This window comes from Chiloscyllium punctatum, chromosome 9, assembly GCF_047496795.1.
Source record: "Chiloscyllium punctatum isolate Juve2018m chromosome 9, sChiPun1.3, whole genome shotgun sequence".
NCBI classification, from domain to species: Eukaryota; Metazoa; Chordata; class Chondrichthyes; order Orectolobiformes; family Hemiscylliidae; genus Chiloscyllium; species Chiloscyllium punctatum.
Window position 1 is genome coordinate 66448069 of NC_092747.1, and position 26668 is coordinate 66474736.

Consider the following 26668-nt stretch of genomic DNA (forward strand, 5'->3'; position numbering starts at 1 on the left):
TTGATTAAAAACAGCAAAACACAGTATAAGTTGTGAAGAAGACATTAACGATTAGCCTCTGCCATACTTCAGTCACTTTCACCAGATCTGTAAGAATGATAAATGCGATTATCATTCCCTATATAAATACTGGCTATGTTCTCTCAGAGGTTAGTTGCTCATTAAAGGCCCAAGCATTAAATGCTCCATGAGATTCAGCATTTGTGGTCCTTTACCATCAACATCACAGAAGCTTAGAGGGTCTACTACAGTTTGGATTTCTTTCCAACTTGACAATATCTTATCCCATGCATATTAATCATCTTGCCTGAATGCTAAGTGGCTCAACAAAGAATGCCAGAGTGGCTTTGCCTGAATCAGCTGATAGGAAGCCCCCTTTACACCTTTTCGTCTCGAACCCTACACACAAGCCATCTCCTAGCACCCTTTGTCTTGTATTTGTGAATGTGGCAGATATTGTGTGATGATTTGCAGTCCCAGAGACTATTTGTGAAGCTCAGGGCTTTAGTGAATGTATCGTACCCCAATGAATTCTTGTTGACTTGAAAGATCACATGATTCCAATTAAGCTACAACATACTCTCAACAGTGCATCATGAGTTCAGTGAGAATTGGATGGTGTGAGGTACTCTTCTAAACAACTTTAAAACAATTCAAATAAATAACAGCCTTCAAAGATGCATTGTAACAAGATAAAATCTGAAATGTAAGTTAAAAAATCAAAACTAAGTGCGATTTTGGGGTCTAATGACACATCTCAGACCGTGGTACTCTCCGGGCATAGAAGACTATAGTGTACACTTGGGCGTGGATATCACTGTGAAAGAGGGACAGATACTTGAGCTGATCAACTCCTTCAACTGTCGCTCCCTGGACCTGTTCATGGGCACTTTTGTCAGGTGCAGAAACAAGGACGGTATTAATTAGTTCTTCTAAACTCAGCTAAATAAAATTAAATCAAATTAAACCAAAGCAAACCAGGTCAAAAGAGTGCCAGATCCTTATATGGGCACTGCAACAGACATCAATGGTGTAAATTTTACAGAACAAACTTTGAATTGAAATATAACATTGTTTTTGAAATTTAACAATGCACTCTAGTCTCTGCTATGCCAAATAGTCATACAAAGCCTTGAGTGTGCCATTGGACACTGCATCCTCTCTCTCCACGGCCACCCAGACACAGACGTAACCATAAAAATAACCATGGAAGATGGGCATTGAGACTGGCTGAATAACCTTATCAACTGCCCACAGCCTGTGCTAGTTTATCCCCACCTTGGTCAGATTCAGGAGCAGGCTTGTGATGAGGTTTTCTGATCTGCACATCCTTTTCTATAGGAGCATGGGCCTAAAACACAAACAAACCTTTCCAAGCAGCCTCCTTAGAAAGTAGAAAAGTTGTTGCAAATAAGGTGTAAATATCATTACTAGCCTTGTATTCTATCCATATTGAGACCAGAGCGACCATGATTTGCTTTGACTCCTCCCTCAAGATGTACACTCCCCTCCCTGTCTCACCAGATCTCACCTTACTATCTTCAGTTGTTCTCTTTGAGTGTAACCATTCCCTCAAATAATGAATACAATCAGGCCATTCCCCCAAGTGGAATTGCTTGCAGCCTTGACAATGCCATGGATTTATCCTACAAAAGTCACCTGTTTGTCTCCGGCCATTTTCCCAAGACAAGACTTTTCAACCTGATTGACCTATCAGCCTGGAAAGACATTTGGACAGGTACAGGGCCAGGAAAGATTTAGAGGGATTTGGGCCAAATGCAGACAAATGGAACTAGTTCAGTTTAGGAAACCTGGTTAGCATTGACAAATTGGGCCGAAGGATTTTTTTTCTGTGCTGTATGATTCTACGAATCTATGACTGGAATGACTTTGCTTTACTTCCAGGACCATGGCCTAATTCCCTGACTGAAATAAAGCCAACTCCTGGACTTGCAGTTGACCAACTGCCTGACTGGTTATAGCAAACCTTTGGACAAAACGTGGCTTGGTTTTCAGACTGATTGTTGTACCTACTGACTGGAGGCTAATTTTGCCCCAGTACGCAACCCTCTAATTTCCCTTTCGCACATCACAATGCACTTCATGCAGGTGCAGTCTGTTTGTTGAGGATGCTCCTGGCACATGCACCACCTCTGACTTGACAAGAACCACAACATACAGAGACATGTACCCTCCCTTTCACATTGATGTTTCAACGTGTTCTACAGCCACATGTTCCAGCCTTGCTTTCTGTGATAAAGTGCCACCTGTGAGATCACAGCTGCTGGCTGATGCTGCCAGTTAAACTGTGATCTGTGAAGCTGAAGTTGGTAGTTTTACTCTTCTCCAGTTGGATGGGGCAATGGTCCAGGAACACATTCGGCCCAAGTACCCATAAACGCAGTTACAGCAGTTGTATAAGTTACAGCATGATGGCATGGGCCATTAAGAGGCAGCCAAAGTTATGTACTCTCTTCGACTGAAGGTTGAAGAACAAAGTTGTCAGGTACTTTCTTGGTTTATGCAATCAAGTTTCTGAAGTGTTGAGTATCTTGATTGAACAGAAGTTAAACGGGAAAGTGAAGTTAATTCTGATGAGTTGTGCAATTAATGAGATGCAAATGCATGTATGTAGGTTTCTCGCCACCTGATGGCAAGAAAGTAATCTTTCCATCCAAGGAGGGAGAATTTAATTGCAAAAGTTCATCTCAATGGTGAGAATCTAATTATTGGACTATCGCCCAATTAACTCATCACACTAGCTATTATTCTCACCATCTCAGGGAGTAGAAAATTGCACACTGAGACATTTAAATACCTCATTAGCTGTTAGTTTTGTCTTGAATTCATGAACGTGTACAGATCCAGAACATAAATAGACTATATAGTAATCAAGAGAAGCTGATAAGGGAAGAAAAAGTATTTTAAAATGTGATGCTGAACCCTGGTATTTTTCATCCAAACTCATAGCCGGTACATGCTCCTTAGATAAGTCCTTTCAAGAATTGTAGCAAAGCATAAAAACACTCTAAAATTTTAAGGGAAAAAAAGAACCTGTGTTTATATTGTAATAATCACTTCTTCAAGAGGACCCAATCTACTTCATAGCCAAGAACTGAAGTACTGCTGTCATGTGGAAATATGAAGCAGTCAAACTGCATGCAACACAGCTCCATAAAAACTAATAAGACAATTGACCAGTGAAAACATTTTGTGGTATTGGGCAAACAATAAATATTAGTTGATATATCAGCAAACCTCCCGTACTCTGCTCTGAATAATATCAGAGTCAAAAAGTGTAGTGCTGGAAAAGCACAGCCTGTTAGGCTGCACCCGAGGAGCAGAAGAGTCAATGTTTCAAGCATAAGGTCTTCATCAGGAATAATATCATCCAAGCTGGGAGGGTTAAACAGAATACACATATCATTTGCAGGGAACAAGATCATAAGGGTTTCAGAAACAAGTCTTATTGTTACTGTATATTGATTACTGAATATTCATGACTGATGTAGAGAAACTGTAACTGGACAGCTGGTTTTGCAATGCAGAGTGATGCCAACAGTGCAGATTCAATTCACTGGCTGAAGTTACCATGAAGAATTCTCCTTCTCAATCTTGTTCCTCACTTGAGGTGGGGTGTCTCTCAGGTTAAATTTACCACCAGTAGTCTCTCTCTAATGAAAGAGCAGCCCTACGGTCTGCTAGGACTATAGTAACTTTACTTTTAACTGAAGCTAACAGAGTAGTGACTGTTAATAATAGAATTATTCGGTATTAGTCAAAGGCAATCATTTCGACATTATAAAGGTAGCTGGTCAGATTGCAACAAGAGTGCCCAGTTTTGGTCACTCACATCAAATGTATATAGCTTAAAGAGCCTGATCTCCGTTTCAAAGGCCTGGGTTCAATTACTCTCGGAAATCAACTGAAAGAGATTTATAAAATAAGGGAAGTGCTGGATTGCTTTACCATGAATAAATCAGCTCAGTTTGTTAGATTGGGGCAGAAAAAGGCACATGCATTTTACATGTAAGAATAGGTGTTCCATCTTTTCCCAGAGAATAATGGTTCTCTGAATGCACTGCCATGATGGTCTCTTCATGGTAAAACGGAGAAACCAAATGTGTCATGTGATCTGTTATGAGTTCTGACCAACGATAAGCCTCTGTGGTTTGGCTACCATGAGTAGGGTTAGGTGACTGGCTCACAAAGACTAACAAAATATGTGTACAGTGTTTCACATCAGAAAATAAAAACAAGGACAAGCTGTTCTGACTATGGACAGACTTTGTGCAGCAGAGAGGAGAAAGTTGGGGTCCTCTTTTAGTTTCCAGGCAAATTGTAGGAGAGAAGCATTTGAAAGATTCCTGAAGATTTGCCTGGCAAATCCATGAGCAGAAATTCTCAAATGAATCTTACTGCTGGTACTCAGTTTGGAAATTCTCCATAAACTGAGGGAAGCATTTTACCATTGTCATTTAGTGCTATTACTTGGCACAGTAGGGAGACAGGAACCCAGCGATTTTCTACAAAGACTACAATCTTGTGAAGAATGTACTGTAGTGTCTATACATAAAATGTGGGGTTATTGATCACATTGATAAAATAAAGGTTATCTTTTCTGTGATTTAGCGTATTCTTCTTCTTGTGTTTTTGCAAATGCATAACTAGGGAAGTAGAGTTGGTTTTAAACTAAATAAAGGGGCAAGGGCTCAACTTTGAGAAGTTATGGTGAATTCAAGAGAGGAAAGTGCAACAGAGGAAGGATCTAACATGGGAAATGATAAACAGACAATGACAGAAAGGGACAGAGAATGCAGATCGCCAAGCAAATCAGCAGATAAGACTAGAGACTACAAAAATAATAAAAGGACAAAACTTAAGGCATTATATCTAAATGCACATAACATTCAAAACAGAAAAGATGAACTCGTAGAACAAATTGAGACAAATAAGTACAAGCCAATGATCATAACTGAGACGAGGCTGTATGATGACCAAAACTGAGAACTGAATATTGAAGGGTATGTGACACTGAAGGAGGATAGGAAGCTAGGATGTGATGGAGCATTAGTTCTGTTAATTAATGATAACATTAATTGAGAGGGATGACCTAACTTAGGGAAACCAAGATTCAGAAGTACTCGCAGAAAAGGTAAGGAATAATAAGGGCAAGAGGTCACTTGTAGCAGAAGTATACAGGATCCCTAACAGTAACCACACGGTATCAATGCAGAAACTAGAGCTTGTCAAAAGGGTACAGCAATTATCATGGACAATGTTAACTTACATATAGACTGGAAAATCAACAGGAAAAATATAGTAGATGAGAAATACATTGAATGTTTCCAGGATAATTTTTTTGACTGGCATGTTATAGCACCAAGCATACAACAAGGCATACAAGACCTGTTTTTGACCAATGAGATATGATTAATTATTGACTTCATAGTGAAAGCATCCTTGGATAGCAGCAACCAAATTATGGTTGAATTTTTGCATTCCATTTAAGGGAGAGAAGTGTAGGTCCAGAATTATTGTTTTGAAATGAAGCAAAGACAATTCTGAAGGCACGAAAGCAAAGTTAGCAGAAGTTAACTGGCAATTTGGATTAAGCGATTGGTCAATAGAAATTCTGTGGTAAACATTTAAGATGGTGTCCCAGAAAGAGCCAAACAGATACATTCCAAGAAATAAGAAAAATTCTAAGGGAGTGAGCCTGCCATCCATGGTTAACTAATGAAGTCAAAGATTTTATGAAACTCAAAGAAAAAAAACATATGATTTTTGCAAAAATAGATGGCAGATCAGAAGAATGGACAGAGTATTTTTAAAAAATTCAAAGAGTTACCAGAAAATTAATAAGGATGGAAAAATTAGAGTACAAGAGAAATTTAGGCAAAAATATAAAAACAGATAGCAAATATTTCTTTAGATATTTAATAAAGAACTAACAAAGTAAGCATTGGCCCTACAGTAAATGAGTCTGGTAATGGAAGATAAAGAAATGGCAGATGAATTAGACAGATATTTTGCACTGGTCTTCACTAAAAAGGATACAAGTAGCATCCCAGAAATAGCTGTAAATCAGGAACTGAAAGGGAGGGAGGAACTCAAGAAAATTACCATTACCAGGGAAGTAGTACTGAGTGAATTGTTGGGACCGCAAATTACTAACTCCTCAGATTTTGATCCTAGAGTCAAATTCATCTTCTGACTCACAGAAAGTTAGTATGTAAAACATAGAACATAGAAAAATACAGCGCAGTACAGGCCCTTTGGCCCTCGATGTTGCGCCAATCCAAGCCCACCTTACCTACACTAGCCCACTATCCTCCATATGCCTATCCAATGCCCGTTTTAATGCCCATAAAGAGGGAGAGTCCACCACTACTACTGGCAGGGCATTCCATGAACTCATAACTCGCTGAGTAAAGAATCTACCCCTAACGTCTGTCCTATACCTACCACCTCTTAATTTAAAGCTATGCCCCCTCGTAATAGCTGACTCCATACGTGGGAAAAGGTTCTCATGAGCAACCCTATCTAAACCCCTAATCATCTTGTACACCTCTATCAAGTCACCTCTAAACCTTCTTTTCTCCAATGAAAACAGCTCCAAGTGCCTCACCCTTTCCTCATACGATCTTCCTACCATACCAGGCAACATCCTGGTAAACCTCCTCTGCACCCGTTCCAGTGCCTCCACATCCTTCCTATAGCATGGTGACCAAAACTGCACACAATACTCCAGTTGCGGCCGCACTAGAGTCTTATACAACTGTAACATGACCTCAGGACTCTGGAACTCAATTCCTCTACCAATAAAAGCCAGTATGCCATATGCCTTCTTCACCGCACTATTTACCTGGGTGGCAACTTTCAGAGATCTGTGTACATGGACACCAAGATCCCTCTGCTCATCCACACTACCAAGTAACCAACCATTAGCCCAGTACCCCATCTTTCTGTTACTCATACCAAAGTGAATCACCTCAGCAAGTAGTCAGAAAACTGATAAGAATGTAAGGAGGTTATGTTTTGGTAATACACGACATTAGTAAGACTACGTCTGGAGTACTGTGTACAGTACTGGTCATACACTTAAAGATACGTCAATACTTTGGATGCAGTTCGTGAAGGTTTATTAGAATAATACCTGGAATGGCCTGAGAAGGAAAGGCTAGACAGGCCAGGTCTTTATCCTATTGAGTTTAGAAAAGTCAGAGGAGACTTAAACTTATAAAATTCTGAGGGGACTTGACCAGGTGAATGTTAGAATGATATTTCCTATTGTGGGAGAATCTAGAACTAAGGGTCGGTCCCTCACTGAAGAAAGAAATTAGAAAATATTTTTTCTCTCAGAGTTAAGAAGCTTTGAAATTCCTGTTCTCAAAAAGCAGTGGTAGATATATACTTGATTACCAAGAGGATGAAAGATTATTAAGGGATAATCAGGAATGTAAGGTTAAGGTTAAAATCAGGTCAGCCATGATATTTTTGAATGGTGGAGCAGATGCGAATGGCCGAGTAGCCTGCTTTTGTACCTTGTGTGTATTCATATGCTCATAGTATCAGTTACTTATTAGGCAAAAACTAGTTGGTGTTGTTTTTAGTCTGTTGGTTACAGTAAAAGTCATAATACTCAAAATTGTGTTGTACCATTCCTTTTAGTTAATAATTGGGAATTCAAATTTCTTTCTCAAAGTTATTGGTTTCTACTGCAATAGTAACAACTGACTGATTCCTGAATGGGACAGTTTGTATCATATGAAAGCTGAGTGTTTTTTTCAGATATCACTTAGCCCAAATAATTTCCTGGATTGATTTCAAACACCTAAAAGGCCAGAGGGGAATTTTCTATGGCATTTTTTCCCTTACATTCCTGGGTATTTTCTCTGTAATGTTGCTCCCCGTAGGATTACATAACGACGGGGATGGCTGGGAAGCATTTCAGCATGCTGATTCAGTAGTCATGGCATGATGTAGGTTTGATGAACCAGCCTGTCTCTTCCTGTCAATCAAATCTCTAGGTTCATTAAGAAATTGTTTAAAGTCCAACTGATCTTTTGATTTTTCATCAGATTCAAAAGATAGCATTCTGATATTGTAGGACTACAGACATTTAAAATTAATCGCATTGAAAGCTACAAAAAGAATTCTGAATTCTGGGTAGTAAACAATAGGTAATTCAAGAGGAAGTAGAATACTTGTGCATATTGTGAGAAAGACTAATTAAATAAAAGATGCAGGCAGGCAGCATCGTATAAGTGTGCTAACAGGAACCCTGATTGCCTTATTACTAAAGTAAATGATGCATATTATCCATGGTCACTTGCCACTACCAACCACCATGAAGCTTTCAGCAAAGAGAAGATGTCAAGTGGAATGAACGTCTGCAAACTGACAGAGCCTTGCTTCTAAGCATCATTAGCAGCCTGAAGCCAATTACATAGACACAGGGAAGTGCAAGCTGTTGCCACAGTATGTGCCGTCTGGCCCATTTTATATCCAACAGAATTTGCTAATCGTACATTTTGATGTGAAGTGACATTTTAATTATTTATTATCGAATACTATTAATTTTCTGTATTTAACTTTTGTGAAATGATGTTCCAATAGTATACTGGTCAAATTAAAAACTAATGTGCCAATAATTTTCAACCAGTGTAAAGAACACTTACTGCAGGGCTGTACAATGGCGTGGAAGCACCTGCAGTTTATTTAATTACTGATTCCCAAACAGCGTTGCTTTTGATTCTGCTGTGGGGAACAGGCCACAGCAAACAGGCTTTACTTGCAGACAGAGGTTGAAGCTTGTTTTGTTCTGGAACTCTATGATTTCTTATTGGGAAACTAAAGTCCAAAGTTAAAGGGCATGGAAGGTGGTGATCAGGATCTAATATCTATCAAACTCAATATTAAACCCTAAAGGCTGAAGGGTCCCCAGTGGAAGGTAAGATGCAAAGATCAGCACAAGCTAGAAAAAATCTCATCTTCTGCTTGCGGACCCCACAGCCTTCAGGACTCAATATTGAGTTCAATAATTTAAGAGCCTGATCTCCTCCTTCTATGTTGTTTATCCATCCCTACACCCAGCCCCTGTTGTGTCATGGCTGTTTTCAGCACAGCCAACCTATTTTCACCTACGTCTGGTCCCCATTACCAGCTTTATTCCTTCCCTGGCTTTCCATCATCCATCCTTTTGTCTGCCTAACTATTTTTCTCTCTCTCTTCAGACTCAGTCTCCATCTATTTGCCTGCTCTTCACCCTGCTCTTACCCCCAGTCATCACTATAAATACCACTTTTTCCTCGCTACTATTAGTTCTGGACTGGAAATGTGAACTTTGATTTCCCACCACAGAATTTGTGGAACTCACTGCCCCAGAATGCAGCAGAGACAGAATCAATCAACAAATTCAAGAAAGAAATAGATAGGTTTCTGATGAAAAATGGGATAAAGGGCCGCAGGCAGGAAAATGAAGTTGAGAATAGGATAAGATCAGCCATGATCATGTTAAATGGCAGAGCAGGCTTGAATTTCTTCAGCAACTTCTGTTTTTGTTTCAGATTTCCAGCATCCACAATTCTTTGTTCTATTCCACTGCATGTGAAATGATTTGGGATATTTCTGAGAAACATAATAAAGCCTAGTTCAATTGCAAATGTTTTCATTGAGATTTGAACCACTAACAGGAGAGGCATTAAATTTAAGTATCTGTTTGTACTAAACATTGAGTATCAATGAATGAATGAAGTACTTACAGTAATGACTCCACAGACATGGGTTTGATAAAAATAGCAATGGGATAAAGTTGAGCAATTTGTAACCGTTTTATAGCATTTCCTGAAACATCGAGTATGCAATGCTTGCCCTAAAGGAAATCAAAAACCATTGTCATACTTAGCACAGCAAAATCTTCTCTATTGACAAGAAGTGGTGAGAAATGATTAGCATGCACAATAATTTGCATTCAAGTTTTAAAAAATGATTTTAAGAATCCTTTATAATTTATTTCTAGTAGCTGTTTGATGCTTTTGATTGTGAAGATACTATCACTTTAAGAGGTGTATTTTATCCTTGAAGGATGGTTTTAAGACAGAGGTAGTGAACTATCTATTTGAATTCAATAAACTGCTTGTGAGGCCATTTTTATAAAGTTGGAACAATTGAAGCAGCTTGAATGGGTGGGGCCAAGAGCCCATGGAGCCAGGATTTTTAGTTTTACTTTTTAGTTGCAGGGGTCTTGAAATTGAGTTTGGAAGCTGCAGTACATCTCCCCTGCACACTCTCTCTCTCGATGTTTGTCCTTCTGGACTGAAGAACTGCAAGTGAGACAATCTATTTTACTGAATTTAAGTTTGCCAAAGTTTATGGAATGTTATTATGTTGGAACAGCTACTGTTTAGTACTTAAATATTTTACTATTCTGTTAACTTTTCTAATAGAGCTGTTATTCCAATTTTTTTTCTTTTGTTATATTTTACTTTCTGTATATAAACAAAGTGTATTTTATTCAAGACTGATGGTTTGACCAATCAAAATGAGTCTGGGATGCATTGTCTGGCCCTTGACTTTCAAATAAGAAAAAGCTTAGTGTCTAGGTTATCTTCTTAATGTATTTTGAAGGGGTTTGATCTGGTCCATAACATAATTCAAAGACCACTGCTATTTGGAATATAGGTTTTACTACTGAAACAACAGCAGCATACACTGTTATAAAAGTGTAAGTGGGACATCAGCTTTTAGTAACTGCACATACTCAATCAATCATGGAATTAAGGAAGATGCAGCAAAGGTTACAAGCCAAACGTGTTATGACACTCACTATTATTTTTAGCCTCAAAGCCTCACTGGCAGAGTATGGCATTCTCACAGACATCTGGGAATCACTGGCGCAAGACCATCCAAAATGGAGGAGAAGCATCCAGGAAGGCATCAAGCACCTCGAGACTTGCCATTGGGACAAAATGGAAGTGAGGCAAAAACAGCAAAAGGAGCTCACTGCCACACCAATCCCCCCCCCCCCCCCATCCTTTTCCAAGGCTACCACCTGCCCAAATGTAACAAAGCCTGTGGTAGCTGCATTGGCCTATACAGCCACATATGGACTCACCCCGAGAGTGGAAGAGAATCATCCTCGTCTGTGAGGGATCACCTCTGATAATTTCTAGCACAATTTTCAAGTCACCCTTTATATCTAGTATAGCTGTCAGAAAAGCTTGGAGTTTTTCCAATCCTGTGTAAGTTAACTCTTAAAGCTATGATCCACTTGCTAAATAACCTTTCTGACATACTGAAAATTAACTTGTAAAAATGTAACTTCTCATTCCATCAAATTTAGATTTCTGTTGATTTTTTTAAAAGCTTAACTTTTTCATTATCTCTTATATGTTTCCTTCAATGCAGTATTTGTTATTTCTCTTCATTTTGATTCTGAACCTGAATTGAAACTAAATTTAATTATCTAGTTGTGACTTCATGGTTCAGAGTCTGTGCTGCTCATTAATGATCCTTTAATTTGGCGGAATAAAGAGATAAACTTGCTGTCCTGTCCAAGTAGGGCACACATCTCTTCCAGAAGGAGATGCACTGGAATAACTCTCTAATTACAGAAGGTCCAAGTGCAAAATCAATGCATTGGCATTAACTTCTCACAGAGTAAAATATAGTGCAATGGCATTGTTACTGAATCACAACTATATGTGCAGCACAGAGAAAATAAATCACTGTAGATTACCATGGGTGGCATGGTGGCTCAGTGGTTAGCACTGCTGCCTCACAGCACCAGGGATCTGGGTTCGATTCCCCTCTCTGCTGACTGTCTGTGTGGAGTTTGCACATGCTCCCCATGTCTGCGTGGGTTTCCTCTCACACTCCAAAGATGTGCAGGTCAGGTGAATTGGCCATGCTAAATTGCTCATACTGTTAGGTGCATTAGTCATGGGTAAATATAGAGTAAAGGAATGGGTCTGGGTGGGTTACTCTTCGGAGGGTTGATATGGACTTGTTGGGCCAAAGGGCCTGTTTCCATACTGTAAGGAATCTAATCTTCCAGTCAAGTTTCATCACACCTTTAACAACTATGTGAATTGTGATTTCTGCTATAGTGACTTATTCTGAACAATAATTGGAATTTCAGCAAAAACTAAATGTCAGCTCTAAAGCTGTGTGAGAAATGTAATTTTCATCAATTTCCTAACTCTCTCTCTCTCTCTCATACATAAATGTAAACAAGTTACTTTGGAAATGACTGGCCCATTTGGCATAACGAAGGCAATACCTAAAGTGTCACAGTGTTTTAATCACTTACTGTAAAAAAAGCTGAATTGTTAGTCTTGTGCATTTTGCTAAATTATTAAGCTAATTGTTATGTAAGCCTGCTGATTTAATGTTTAACTTTAAATTGTGTTGAATTAAGTATCTTTTACATCTATATTAGCATGCATTGTTATTAATGCTGTAATTATTTATTCATTCAAAATGGATTTAAGTAACAATCAGATAAATAAAACTTTTACTGTGTCAAACTTGCAAAAAGTATCAATATTTGAACTTTAAAAGGTCTACTTTATCAGATTTGGATTACAAATATTTTAATAATTTGAAAAAAAACATTGTTTAGAATGTTTTAAGAATGATAGCAAAATTTTCCTCAATTATTATTTATTAACCTGATTTGTTCATCACATTGCCAGATGTTGAGCCAGGATACTATGATTGTACTGTTTCGGCATGCATATTACTTAACATTCACTGTTCAAAATCAGTGATTTGTATAAATGACACAAATAAATGTATTTGAATATTGCTGAGAAAAGACATCATATCATAGCTTTTTGTCTTATACTTACCAGGACAGTTCGTAAGAATACCAGTTCAAGGGGAAATAAACTGGCTGAGGAGAGGGTTGATTGGCAAATGAAACAGTCAAACGAGCTCTCTTTCCTCAAAGTCCTCTCTGAGGAAACAACCAGGAGATATTCTACTACTGTTACTGCAAATTTGCCTTTATAGGTTAGTAAATAAATTGAAATTCCTGCTGTTCCATGTACTGTAAGACTGGTCTTTATTATGAACCAATAGGGCCTCAGCTATGAGTTCACCCAGCAAACTTGATACTGAACTAAGACAAAGCAAAGCTATGTTGCAATCTAATGGCACTGCATCAGATCATTTTACGCTTATCATGCAAACTCATGAGGCCCTGAGGTGGACACTGTTGATGGAAAAAGAACTCAGTCTACCTCAGTTTATCCTGGATGGGTGAGATATATTAAAAGTTTGAGCAACAGGTGAAGTGAGAGATTTCTTGCTGCTACTCTGCAGTAGCAACATGAGTGGGGTTCACCACTAACAAGGTGCTGGTGTCAAGCCAAAATGATGTTTTACCTATTACACAAATGTATAATGTGGTATATGAACTTCAATGCTTGTATGATGCCAGGTTTAAAGCCTGTACATCCCAAAGACTGGCAGATTGTATCAATCAGCATGCCTTTTTGGCTTTTGCAGCAAGCAAAATACTTATTGTAGCAACCAGCCTGTGTTTGCAAACATGCAAAATAATGTCTCACATAATTGCTGGATAATCCTGAGGAATTATGCTGACAACCAATTTAGAATTGTCAACTGGGCTCAGTGAGGTGCACTTGTAAGTACTGGAAGCTATTAATACACAACATCCTATGTTTTGCAACAAAATAGGTGACAACCACTCACTGTTCATCTCTTAGGGCAATCCCTGACCAATCATGTACAACTTGTCTAGTTTAAAATTTAAATGAAGTTTGTTGGTTAGCTGTCAATCATCATTGAGTTCTGAAGAAGATTCATAGTGGAGTCAAAACCTTAACTCTGTTTTCTCACCATAGATGCTACCAAACTTGCTGAATTTCTGGCTCGTGCTTTCTGTTTTTATTTCAGATATCCAGCATCCGCAATGCTTTTCTTTTATCATTACCCGGTGCATTCTCCATAGCAGCACCTCAAAGAATCAGAATCCAATTGCCAACTAATTAGCACTTTATCTCTGGGAGTGCAAATGTTGGTTTTCAACTTGAATTGTATTCTTGCAAATTGCCCTGATGAGTACAAGATAAAAAATTATGACAAGAGTGTCTATTTTCAGTAATACTCAAATTCTGTACTACAAATTGTCTATTGATGACTATATCCATTCTGCTTCTAGAAAATCCTGTGAATAAGATTCGAAGAAACTCTGCATCCAAAGCAAGGCACATTTGACATGGGAGCACTTGATGATAATAATACTGCAAAGAAAACTAATTTTCATTCTAGCATCGTAACTAGCAATCCAACATTAGCCCAAATTATTTTTGACTACCTCAGAATTTTGGTAAAGCAACAAAAAAAAGTAAGAACATACCCGTTCTGCTACATATTTTACAGATTGGACACTAGTTCCATATAGATTATCATTGTATTGTCCTGCTTCAATAAATTTGTGCTCCTGGATGTCCTTCTCCATCTGATCTCTACAGGTAACAAAGTGATAGTCTCGTCCATCCAATTCATAATCGCGTTTTGGTCTTGTGGTATCTTTGTAAAAGAGTGTAAAGAATCTAAGTTAGTACTTTACAGTAGCAAGTAATTACTTAAAAACTTAACAGTATAAACACCAATATCGACAGCTATATTTTTGTCCAGTACAAAAAAAATTTAAACAAAATGTCTACAGCATTATGTAAAACACTATTTTGGTCTATGCTTTACTGTATTTAAAATCCACTTTAAATATGTAAATACTGTGTTCTATATTGACAGCAATTCAAAACTACCATCAGAACAATTTTTTTAGACAACCTGAGTAAAGTTATATTATACCAAAATTTAAAAATAGCTTTTTAGGTCGCATAATTTTGTGCCACAAGAAAAAGCATTACAAAACACAGCAGTTTTGTTTTAATGTGCACAAGGGTGGTTATTTCCTGGCATGCATTGATTAGCAGTAAATTACACCTTAGAAAATGTTAATCTATTTAATGAAACAGTATTTATGTACAATAGAACACTGTTAATGGGAACACCTCCTGGTTAAGCAATATGATTCCTTCATCCGGATACTTCTATTAAACAATCACCATGAAAGGATGTTCACTAAATGTTTAGGCTAAGATGAATCCCAATTCTATACGATCTAAAGCCATTTTGCCATCTCTAAAACCAGCCAGTGATTACTGGCAGCGAAATCCATTTAAATAACACCTTAAAACCAGATTTTTAGGTATTGCTACCTATTTTCTAGTCAAAAGGCCAGATGGATGCAACACAGATGAAATAACCTACATGATGATCTTCTTTCCTAAAAGTGCAATTTGCATCTTTTCCACCAGTGAAGCTGAGAATAACATCCTATTGTATGATGAATAAAGGGGTTGAAAACAAATTGCATAAAAATAGCACAGTGTACTAGCTGCTTACTGCAGAATCTTAAACAAATTTTGGCCACCAACTGATTACATTTGCTGAACAGTGTGCTGTAAAATTATGTTCATGTAGCAACAACCTTCATCTAGGTTCTTATTGAAATTCTGTATTCTGCAAACATAAAACATGTTTGGACATTAAGTTTCTGATTGTAGCCAGGATAGATAGGATCTCCACTGTGGTGGAAATACCCGAAGAAATCCAAATCCCAAGTCCTGTTCCTGGCAGGGTTGGGAGGGGTGGGATGGCTTTAGATCGTGCACTGTTTATAGAGGTAGTTGGTCATTTACGAAAATAGCTGGTTCCACTGAAATGGGATGTTGAAGTCTGTGATGTCTGGAACCTGAATTGTGGAGATTACATAAGGATATCTGTTCTAAGTACATTTATTTTGGCTGACCAGGCTATCAGCTTGGAGAAATAAGGCAGCCTGCAGATATGGTCCTGGAATACCTTGGCAGTGGTGGTTAAGGACCCTTTGGGTGGAGACAGCTGGTATCTTTGGGAGGTGGGGTCAAGGATCTTTTGGGAAGAGAATCAAGGGATCTTTGAGACTATGAACTCTGGAGAAGATTGTGCATAACTGGCAAAAACCTTTTGAAACTGTCAAGACCTGTCAACATTTAATGATTTGTCAAGAATTGTTAACAAGTGTCAAGAAGTGTTGACTTGTCAGGAAGTGCATACATGCGTCAAAATGAATATTTATGAATGAAAGTGCAGTCAGCTATATTGAAATTTAACTTATAGAATGTATTTTCTCTCCAATAGTGTATGGGTAGTTGTGGATATTTTTACTTATGCAGTGGATGTGGGCATCACTGGCTAGGCCAGGATTTATTGCTCATCCGTAATTACCCTTGAAAAGCTTGTGGTGAGCTGCCCCGTTGAACCGCTGAAGTCCATGAGGTGAGGGAACATGTACAGTGTTGTCGGGGAGGAAGCTCCAGAATTTTGACCCAGTGATAGTGAAGGAAAGATGATATAGTTCCGTGTCAGCGTAATTGTGACTAGGAGGGGAATTTGCAGGTTCCTATCTGTCTGTTGCCCTGCCTTCTGGATGGTAAAGGTGGAAGACTTGGAAGGTGTTAAGGAACCTTTTGAGTTGTTGCATTGCAACCAGCTCCTACTGCTGCCATTGCGTCTCAGTAGTGGACAGAGTGAATGTTTAAAGTGTTTGATGAGTATCAAACAAGGCAGCTACTTTGCCTTTTATGGTGTTAAGCTTTTTCTTTTGCTGGAGCTGAACTCACTGATATACTCAATGAATTGATTCAGTCAGTGAAAGGGTGGTAGCTCAACATAGGAACTAAGTTGACTTGGATATGAAGGGCTATGGGGGATAGTTAAGAGAGCATAGGGTTGCCTTGGTGGGGAATGAGAACCTAGTTGCATGAAGGAGAGTAAGGGGTACGTGAGCAGTGAAAGCTAGTGAAATGTTTCATTTTTTTCACCTTTTGGAGATCTAAGTTACACTTTGTTGTTCCTAGGACACATGTGGTAGAGGTAACATGTCCCTTGGTGCAGGTAACATAACCTTTGGGGTTATGAAAAAGCATGATTGTGTGAAAAAATATGCACAAATTTATTGGAAGTGACAAAGTTATCAAGAAACTGTTAAAACAATGCTTGGCCATATAAAACCATATAAAACCATTAAAGGATTTGTGTTGTATAATTGTTAACCAAAACTATCATTTTCATAACAGGACATTGACCAGTTGGCAAGGTTACGACATGGGGAGTGAGGGGATGTCAGCAGAAGGGATGCTTTCTATTTTAATCATCATTTTTCACTTTTGAGTACATTGTTGGAGACACTACATCTTTTCCACCTAACCTGCTTCAACAATATTTTAGGCTCCTTCTGCCTTGCCTGGCCCGACTCCCAATCAATTCACCATCATGGGCTGAAAGTCCAAAGCATGGGCATTTATTTTTAAAAGATCAGATCTGTGAAACCAGGATTTCTCTTGATCTCTGCACCCTAACCTGGGAATGAAAATTGAGGCATAAGTGTCAGAGTTATTTACAGCTGGGAGGGGCAAAAGGTAAAAAGGAACTTGACAGTGCTTCCTGATTACTCCTTTTCAGCTATCAGATGACTTTTCAAATTGCATACACGGCGTCACTGTTATTTACTTTCTCAGTCATTATGACAAATAGAAAACAAGAGCTGATTGAAGTGATATCTTATTATTGTGACTGGAGAGTTTGAGTTATAAGGAGAGTCTGGATAAGCTAGGACTTTTCGCATTGGAGGTTGAGGGGTGATCTTATAGAAATCATGAGGGGCAGGGAGAGGTAAACAGCAAAGGGATTTTCCTCAGGGTTTGGGAGCTCAAAACTAGACAACATATTTTAAAGGTGAGAGGAGATAGATTTCAATAGGACCTGAAGGCCAACTTTTTCACATAGGAGGCGGTTTGTATGCGGAATGGACTGCCAGAGAAAGTGGTGGATGCAGGTACAGTTATAACATTTAAAAGACATTTGGACAGGTACATGAATAGAAAAGGTTTAGAGAGAGTAGGGCTAAATGCAGGCAAATGTGACTAGTTTAGTTTGGGAAGCTTGGTCAGCAAGGACAAGTTGGACCAAAGGGTCTGTTTCCGTGCTGTATGACTCTCCAACTCCAAGCTCCAAATTCAATTAAATACTTCAATACTTTGAAGAATATTCATTGGTAGAAGTAGGGTAATGGGGATTGGGAGGAACTGACTACTTTGTCTCCACAAGTGAAATTCTGTTCCATAATTAATTACTTTTTCTCACATTTTTCCACTTTTCTATGATATATGTAACCATGGTCTTACCTTAAGTGTTCAATAACAGTATATAGGAGATTGAAGGAATACATCGATGTCAGATTAATTCACAATACCTTTAAATTAGGTTTCGCAGCAATAAAATATATTTTATAAAATACATAGTGCAGCTACATGACCATTTGTACAGCAGAAAACCAATTAGGATATGTTATACTATTTGCTACAACATGACAATGATTACTAAATTTGAGAACCTGTGTCAATGTTAATGATATTGTGAGATTGGATAGTGACAGACACACAAAAATAGCACATGTATGATTACATTATCAATTACTTTGCTGGTCAACTTTCCAAATGTGCTTCAAACAGTATAAAAATTAATATAATTTATACAGTTTAAAAATATAATAACCACTGAATTAAACACAAGAAAGTAAATTTAATCCCTATGTCTAATCATTTCCATGGTAATTCTCGTTGCCCTTAGAGTTAATGTAGCCTGATATGTTATATCAAATATTTTCTGAGGAAAGCTTCTTGCTTTCACTTTTTCCACAGAAAATCTCTCAAAATTACTGGGATCGATAAAGTGGCACCTCCAAACTGTCAGCCATATGTACCCAATGGAAATGTGTTGGTTTTGGTTTTCCCAACTTTTAAGACATATCACTGGCAATCCTAATATAGTAAGGAGACTGTGGCACAAAGATGTAGAATTTACCAGCTGGATAGCTGCTGGGTTATCTGGTTGTGCAGCAGTATTTACTGGCGAGCATTTGTAGTTGTTGCCAAGAATGCCAGTTCAGGCACTGAAAAAGATAAGAAAGGTTTTTTCCTATTCATTCATGGGATGTGGGCACCACTGGTTGGATCAGCAGTTATTGTAAATCCCTATTTACCCTTGAGAAAGTGACGGTGAACTTAGTTCTTGAAACCATTGCAATATTTAGATCCACATGGATAAACCCGTAATGGCTTTAGGGAGGAACTCCAGGATTTTGACCCAATGCATGTATTTATAGAATATCCTTAACAATCTTTGAGCAGTTAAAGTGCATTAAAGCCAAAGAATTTCTTTTGCAACTCGACATCTGATTTGTGCACAACATTGCAAACAATGGTCAATAATAATGAGGGAATCAGTTTTAATGATGTTGGCTGAGGAATAAAGATTGTGAATGGAGTAGCTCAGTAGCTCCCGAGTAGCAGTAATGAATCTAGTCTGAAATCAATTCAGTTGAGCATTGCAACATGGAGGAATTGATTGTTAAATGGATTCCTGAGTTTTGGTCATGATTTGGAAATGCCGGTGTTGGAGTGGGCTGTACAAAGTTAAAAAATCACACAACACCAGGTTATAGTCCAACAGGTTTAATTGGAAGCACTAGCTTTCGGAGGGCTGCTCCTTCATTAGGTGGTTGTGAGTTTTGGTTGCTGTTTTGACAATAATTCAAATTTAACTAACTAATTTAGGCTATGACTAGGATACTAAGACCCAAATGAGTTTGAATTTATTGTATTGACAACATCGAACCAATGAGAGGGAACAATGATGGAGGTATAAAAAAAGTGGGCATTTTGAAAACTTGTCAGAGCAAATGTCGTAGAGCCAGAAAGCAAAGGCCACCCAAAGAAATAAGTGCCTTGCTCTCAAAGAAATTGCAGAAGGCACTAAAAATCGAAACATATCTTTTCCTGTAAAAATACTCGCAGCAATGAGAAAGACGACAACCCAGGGAGAAGAAAGCAGAATTGGAGGTCTGCAAAGAAGACAGCATAAGACACTGTGTGGATTTGAGATTAAGTTAATGTAATGTTTAATAATTATATTATTGGAAAAGCACTTTAATAGAATTATGTTCAGTAAAGGGATAGAGATTAGTTAGGGGAAAGAGTGTTGGGTTTGTTAATAGTTTTGTTTAGTATTCGCTATTAGAATTAGGAAAATAAATTGTTAGTTTTCTTTAAATAGCGGAAATTAGGATTTCTCTTCCACTCACACTTCTGGCAGATTACAAGGCGAGGTAAGCTTTTCAAAGTGTTTGGTTTTAATTAGCCGAAGGTTTTGACTTCCGCATCTTAACAATTGAAAGAGATGTCTCTGTTTGATGGCAACAAATACTGAGGTAGAGTAATTCATATTTTTTAAACATGAAGTGGAAATCATGTGAAATGTTTCAATGTTGAACCAGACAGCAACTAAATTCTGGAATACTGATGAACTATTGGTAGCAAACCTAAATCTATGGCTTGACTGTTCAGGTAGGGGGTGGGGTGGGGACGAAGAAAGAGAGAGTGATGGATTTCCTCCTCCATTCATCATCTATTTATGGGATAATAATTGGAACAGCATTGGAACTTGAGATAATCTACTGGGTTTTCAGATAGGTTAAGTTATTCTGTATTCTGTGCTCTTTTGTTTGTGTTTCATTTGGTAGTCTGTAAATAAATTCTGTTTTGTTTAAAACCGAGGGGTTTTGACCAACTGCATAACAGATAATAGATGACCAACAGCTTCATCAACAGAAAAATCCATAGAAATTGTGATATGCTTTGAGGTTGTTACTGCTGCATTTTTACACACAAAAAAAACTGGACACTGTCTTAAATATTTGCAAAACATGCCAATAAATAAATATATTCATACTTCAAAGTCAATACAAATAATGACAGAAATATTTGCAAACAAAGCATTCATCAAGACAAATTCATCCTGATGAATTAAAAACTGTCAAGTATCTACTGTTTTTAACTTTAACCAGATGGAAAAGAAAGCTGCAAAAGCTAGCAGTTCCCACGTTGCATGTTGGATCTTAATGACATCATCAGGACCCGAATGAATTTTTAACTGTTGGTGTGAACTGAGACTGCTGTCAAATGACATCAGGCCAAGGAACTGATGTCAGAACAATGCCCCTCTGGCCTCACTGAAAGCTTGGCATTTTCTACACCTAGAGCCTTCACTTTCCCAAAAGTGAGTGCTGAGTAAGTGTTATGGGACCAGGTCAGACTTCCCCAAAACATTTCCTCAAACCCTAACCTTTAAGCAGGTGTAATGCGGATATTCCAGGAGTAATGCGGTTGGTCAAAACCCCTCGGTTTTAAACAAAACAGAATTTATTTACAGACTACCGAATGAAACACAAACAAAAGAGAACAGAATACAGAATAACTTAACCTATCTGAAAACCCAACAGACTATCCCAAGTTAATGATGCTGTTCCACATTTCTGCAACAATCCCCATAAACACTCCTTGGCCAAAAAGGTAAAATCAATCACAGGGTCTTACAGGAGAGAGAGATGACAGAGAAATTCAGCATGGAACACCTTCTTCCATGTAGCTATTTCTTTGACCAATAGTGTTAAAAAACTGACTGCTTGCTAAAACCAAGCCAAACCAGAGAAAAGCTGAGCTGGGTGAACTGGCCACTCCCCTTTCATTGTACAAGTGTTTTCTTCAAACTTACAAGTGTTTTTCCAGAGGTAGTATCTGTTAGCTATAATCAAATTGGCCCTAAAACCCATCCAAGCTAGACATCCCAGAACCTGTATCTTTACGATTGCTCTGAAAAAAAACAAGGACAATATAACTTTGTTAAAGAAAAAGCATTGTCATATAAGGCAGTCAGTTAAGCTGAATTTTTCAACCTTCTACTGCTGGCGAATCCTGTGATTTTCCACGTTAACATCCCACCTATTTCAGACAATTATTTGGTGAGATTTAAATTAGGCTGCTTGGCTTAGACCACAGTCAAATGAGGGAGCTGGATGATCACTTGTTGGGTGATTTGATATGGCGAGGAAGAATAATCAGAATAAGCTCTAATGCTCATGGTGGATTAAAAAAAAAGACTTGACAAAACTGAGGAAACACCCTAGGGATAGTCACTCAAAGTTATTAATCAGCAAAATGAGGATAAAGGAACCTAATGAAAAATGAGACCAACTGTGGACTATTTGCTCAAAGAACTGTAACCCTTGAACAGTGGGATACATGTTAAATATAAAAGGTGAATATCACACTGAACATCTTGATCAGAATCAAGATTAGAGTGTTGCTGGAAAAGCACAGCAAGTCAGGCAGTATCCGAAGAGCAGGAAAATCGATGTTTTGGGCATGAGGAATGAGGCTGGGAGCCTCAGAGGTGGAGAGATAAATGGGAGGGGGTGGGGCTGGGTGGAAGAAAGTGGAGAGTGCAATAGGTGGATGGAGGTGGGGGTGAGGGCGATAGGACAGAGAGGAGGATGGAGCGAAAAGGTGGGAAGGAAGATTGACAGATGGGACAGGCCATGAGGATGGTGCTGAGCTGGAAGGTTGGAACTGGGGTAAAGTGAGGAGAGGGGAAATGAGGAAACTGAGGAAGTCCACGTGTTCTTCCTCCAGGCGTCGCGTGGTAAGGGAGTGGCGACGGAGGAGGCCCGGGAGCTGCATGTCCTTGGTGGAGTGGGAGGGGGAGTTGAAATGTTCAGCCACGGGGTGGTCGGGTTGATTGGTGCGGGTGTCCCAGAGATGTTCTCTGAAGCACTCAGCGAGTTGGCGTCCCGTCTCTCCAATGTAAAGGAGACTGCATAGGAATTGATGGATACAATAAATGACACGTTCGGAAAGGCAGGTGAAACTTTGGTGGTTGTGCAAGACTCGTTTGGGGCCTTGGATGGAGGTGAGGGAGAAGGTGTGGCTGCAGGTTTTGCAATTCCTGCAGTGGCAGGGGATAGTGCCAGAAGGGGAGGGTGGATTGTTCCCAATTCCTCCGCCGTATCTGCTCCCAGGAGGACCAGTTCCACCACAGAACACACCAGATGGCCTCCTTCTTTAAAGACAGCAATTTCCCCTCCAACATGGTTGATGATGCCCTCCAACGCATCTCATCCATGTTCCGCATCTCTGCCCTCGAATCCCACCCCTCCAACCACAAGGTCCTCACCTTCCACACCACCAACCTCCGTATACATCATATCATCCTCCACCATTCACCCCCACCTCCCTCCACCAATTGCACTGTCAGCTACCTTCCCCCAGCCCCAGCCCCCTCCCACTTATCTCTCCACCCCCGAGACTCCCATTTGAGATGAAGGGCTTTTGCCCGAAACATCAATTTTCCTGCTCCTCAGATGCTGCCTGGCCTGCTGTGCTTTTCCAGCACCACTTTAATCTTTACCCTTGGCTACTCACCCTATCCATGCCCCTCATGATTGTATAAGTTTCTGTAAAGTCACCCTCAGCCTCTGACACTCTAGAGGAAAATAGCCCAGCCTATTCAGCCTCTTCCTTTAGCTCAAATCCTCCAACCCTGGCTACATCCTTATAGATCATTTCTGAACACTTTCAAGTTTCATAACATCTTTCTTAGAGCAGGTTGACCATAACTGAATGCAGTATTCCAAATGTGGGCTAACAAATGTCCTGTACAGCTGAAACATGATCTTCCATCTCCTATACTCAATGTACTGACCAATAAAGGCAAGCATACCAAACATCTTCTTCACTACCCTGCCTACCTGCGACTCTGCCTTCACACCAAGGTCTCTTTATTCAGCAACACTCCCCAGGAGTGTTCTTACCATTAAGTGTAGAAGTCCTGCCCTGATTTGCCTTTCCAAAATGCAGTACCTCACATTTATCTAAATTAAAATCCATCTGCTACTCCTGGGCCCCTTTGCCCATCTGATCAAGGTCTCGTTGTACTCTGGGGCAATCTTCTTTGCTGTCGACTATACCACCAATTTTGGTGTCATCCGCAAACTTGCTAACCATACCTCCTATATTCACATCCAAACCATTTAAATAAATGATGAGATGCAGTGGACCCAACACCAATTCTTGACAGGCCTCCAGTCTGAAAATCAGCTCTTCACCACCACCCTCTGTCTCCTACCTTCAAGCCAGTTCTGCATCCAAATGGCTAGTTCTCTATTCCATGTGATCTAACCTTGCTAACCAGTCTATCATGCGGAACCTTGTTGAATGTCTTACTGAAGTCCACATAGATCACGTTCACTGCTCTGCCTTCATCAATCTTCTTCATCACTTCTTCAAAAAAACTTATTCAAATTAGTGAGACATGATTTCCCATGAACAAAGCCATGTTGACTATCCCTAATCAGTCATTGCCTTTCCAACAGGAGTGGGGACAGCCAGTGGACTGGAGGTCTGAGCAGAGTGGGGTTGGCCAGAGAGCTGGAGGTTCGATTGGAAAAGGGATGGCCAGTGGTGGGAGGCCCAAGTGGAATAGGGACTGCCAATGGGCTGGACCCTCGAACAGAGTGAGTCAGTTGTTGGACTGGGGACTGATGTGAAGCGGTCAGTGGCATGCAAGCACGGTCAGGCCACGTGTGGAAGCCCCCGCACTGATCTCCTGAAAGTCCTTTACAGAAGGATTGTAATGCCTATCTTTTTAACCTTATTTTTCATTTTTCTAACTTACACTATGACTAACTGTATGTAATGTAACTTTATCCTTTTTTCCTTTATTTCTCTATTTTGTATCTAAGATCTGTAGCTAGGTACTTTGTACCTAAGATGGCACTATGTTGGGTAAACTTGCACTGTACTCCTGTACTTCCGTACTTGAGTACATGTGACAATAAAGGATATTCTAATTCTACTCTACTCTTATTTACCTCACAACTCAAACTGGACCAGCTAAACTCATGAGTGTGTATACTTCAACACTGTGCTCCACTACCAAGGTAAAAGCCAGCAAGGAATTTGACACTGCTATCAGCAGAATCCCTAAGCTAGAACATCATTATCCACTGGGAAATTTTAACACAACCGTGAGCATAAATCTAGAGGCATGGCTCTCCTGCCTCATACATTCATGGCCTAGGAAAGATAAATCCAATAGGTCAGGGACTGTTTGAGTTATGCTGCTACAATGAGCTTTGTGTAACAAATATCGCCCTCAGATATGCCAGAGGTGTCAGAGAGTTATCCAAGATCAGGCCATTGACACCAGCTGGATCTGATCATCACGACACCTGACACTTTTAACATGATTCTCAGCTACTACAGCACTGCTGCCATGTAGATTACTCCTTGGGGTGCACTGGGGTTAGGATACACTATTTATTTGAAGCTTTTTCATTCAAATCAGCACTACTGTTCTCTGATCAATGTCAGCTACATTAAGTACTAAGATTAAAACTAACAGTTCTGTGACTTTATTGAATGGATTCTTTGGCATTCCCACAGTGTAGAAACAAAATGGAAAGTACTTTGAGACATCATTTACAATACTACACTTTGGGCACATAGGAACAAGATTGGTTCAAACATTTAATGAAGCCAAATTGCTTCATACTGCCTACTGGGGTTAATTGATAAATTAAAGGATTCAGTAAATATAAAGATAGACCAGGTAGTAGTGGGTGTCGATGATCTGTGTGACCGAGTCTTTGATAAATTCTATCCACAAAATAATGCTTTGAATTCTATTTACCAACTGGCTTAGATCTGGTTGCTTAAGGCAAACATTAGAAATAAAGAGTTCTACTTCAGGTGAAAGTTGTAAATTTGAGCTACTTTTGAGCAAAATGGCTAAAACCAAGTCTTCTAAGAAAGTTTTCAATGAAGGGGAGCCTTATGAACAATGAAAAAAATGAAGTAGGGACACTGGCATGGGTTATGCCTATACTGTAGGAAAAACAAAGTTGGCTTTGGCACTTCCTGCCAAAAACAGGATCAGGTGTATGGAATTTTCAGAACTGGAGCCTCAAGAGTTTTACACTGAGCAAGACTTGCATAACCTATTAAAATGTGTGCTTAAAACATGGATGTAATGAACTGTTAAATGCGTATGAAGCATGGTCAGACTTGGTAAATTTAGAAAGCAAAATGGTTATTCTATGAGCATTCATGACAGAATTTAATAAGCTACTAAAAGGTGAAGAAATTCTATGAGGAAATTCCAAACTCAGGGCTTCCTTTAAATTATTTGACTGTGCTGAAGTGCCAAATGTGGATAGACTCTTATTAAAACCAGAGAACTGCTGCCATGCAGAAACAGGTCATTCGATCCAACAAGTCCTCATCGACTCTCTGAAGAGTATCCCACCTACACCCATCCCCTTACCCTATAACCCTGCATTTCCTGTGGCTAATGCATCAAACCTACACATCTCTGGATACTACAGGCAATTTAGCATGGACACTCGACCTAACTTGTACAAGTTTGGATTGGGGGAGGAAACTGGAGCATCTGGCAGAAACCCATGCAGGCAGACACAGGGAGAATGAGCAAACTCCACACAGATAGTCGCCTGAGGTTGGAATTGAACCCAGGTCCTTGGGCACTGTGAGGCAGCAGTGCTAACCACTGAACCACCATGCTGCCCCAAAAGTTAGATTTTTAAAGTCAGAAGTGCAGTAGCTGCTGAAACACTGGCACTATTGGAGGCAACAGATATGGGAGTGTATTTAGAGTCAGAGTCAAAGTT

General features: G+C 39.3%; 1 protein-coding gene across 15 annotated transcripts in view; it reads right to left on the reverse strand.

The window, feature by feature from the left end:
* Positions 1-26668, reverse strand: part of LOC140481473 (disks large homolog 2-like) — a 956164-nt gene that overhangs the window by 15405 nt on the left and 914091 nt on the right. For all 15 annotated transcript variants that reach the window (XM_072577706.1, XM_072577705.1, XM_072577704.1 and 12 more), the window contains 2 exons: positions 14393-14565; positions 9768-9877 (listed from right to left, as the gene is read on the reverse strand). In XM_072577706.1, the coding sequence (XP_072433807.1) occupies positions 9768-9877; positions 14393-14565 (283 nt within the window). The remainder of the gene's footprint in view (positions 1-9767; positions 9878-14392; positions 14566-26668) is intronic.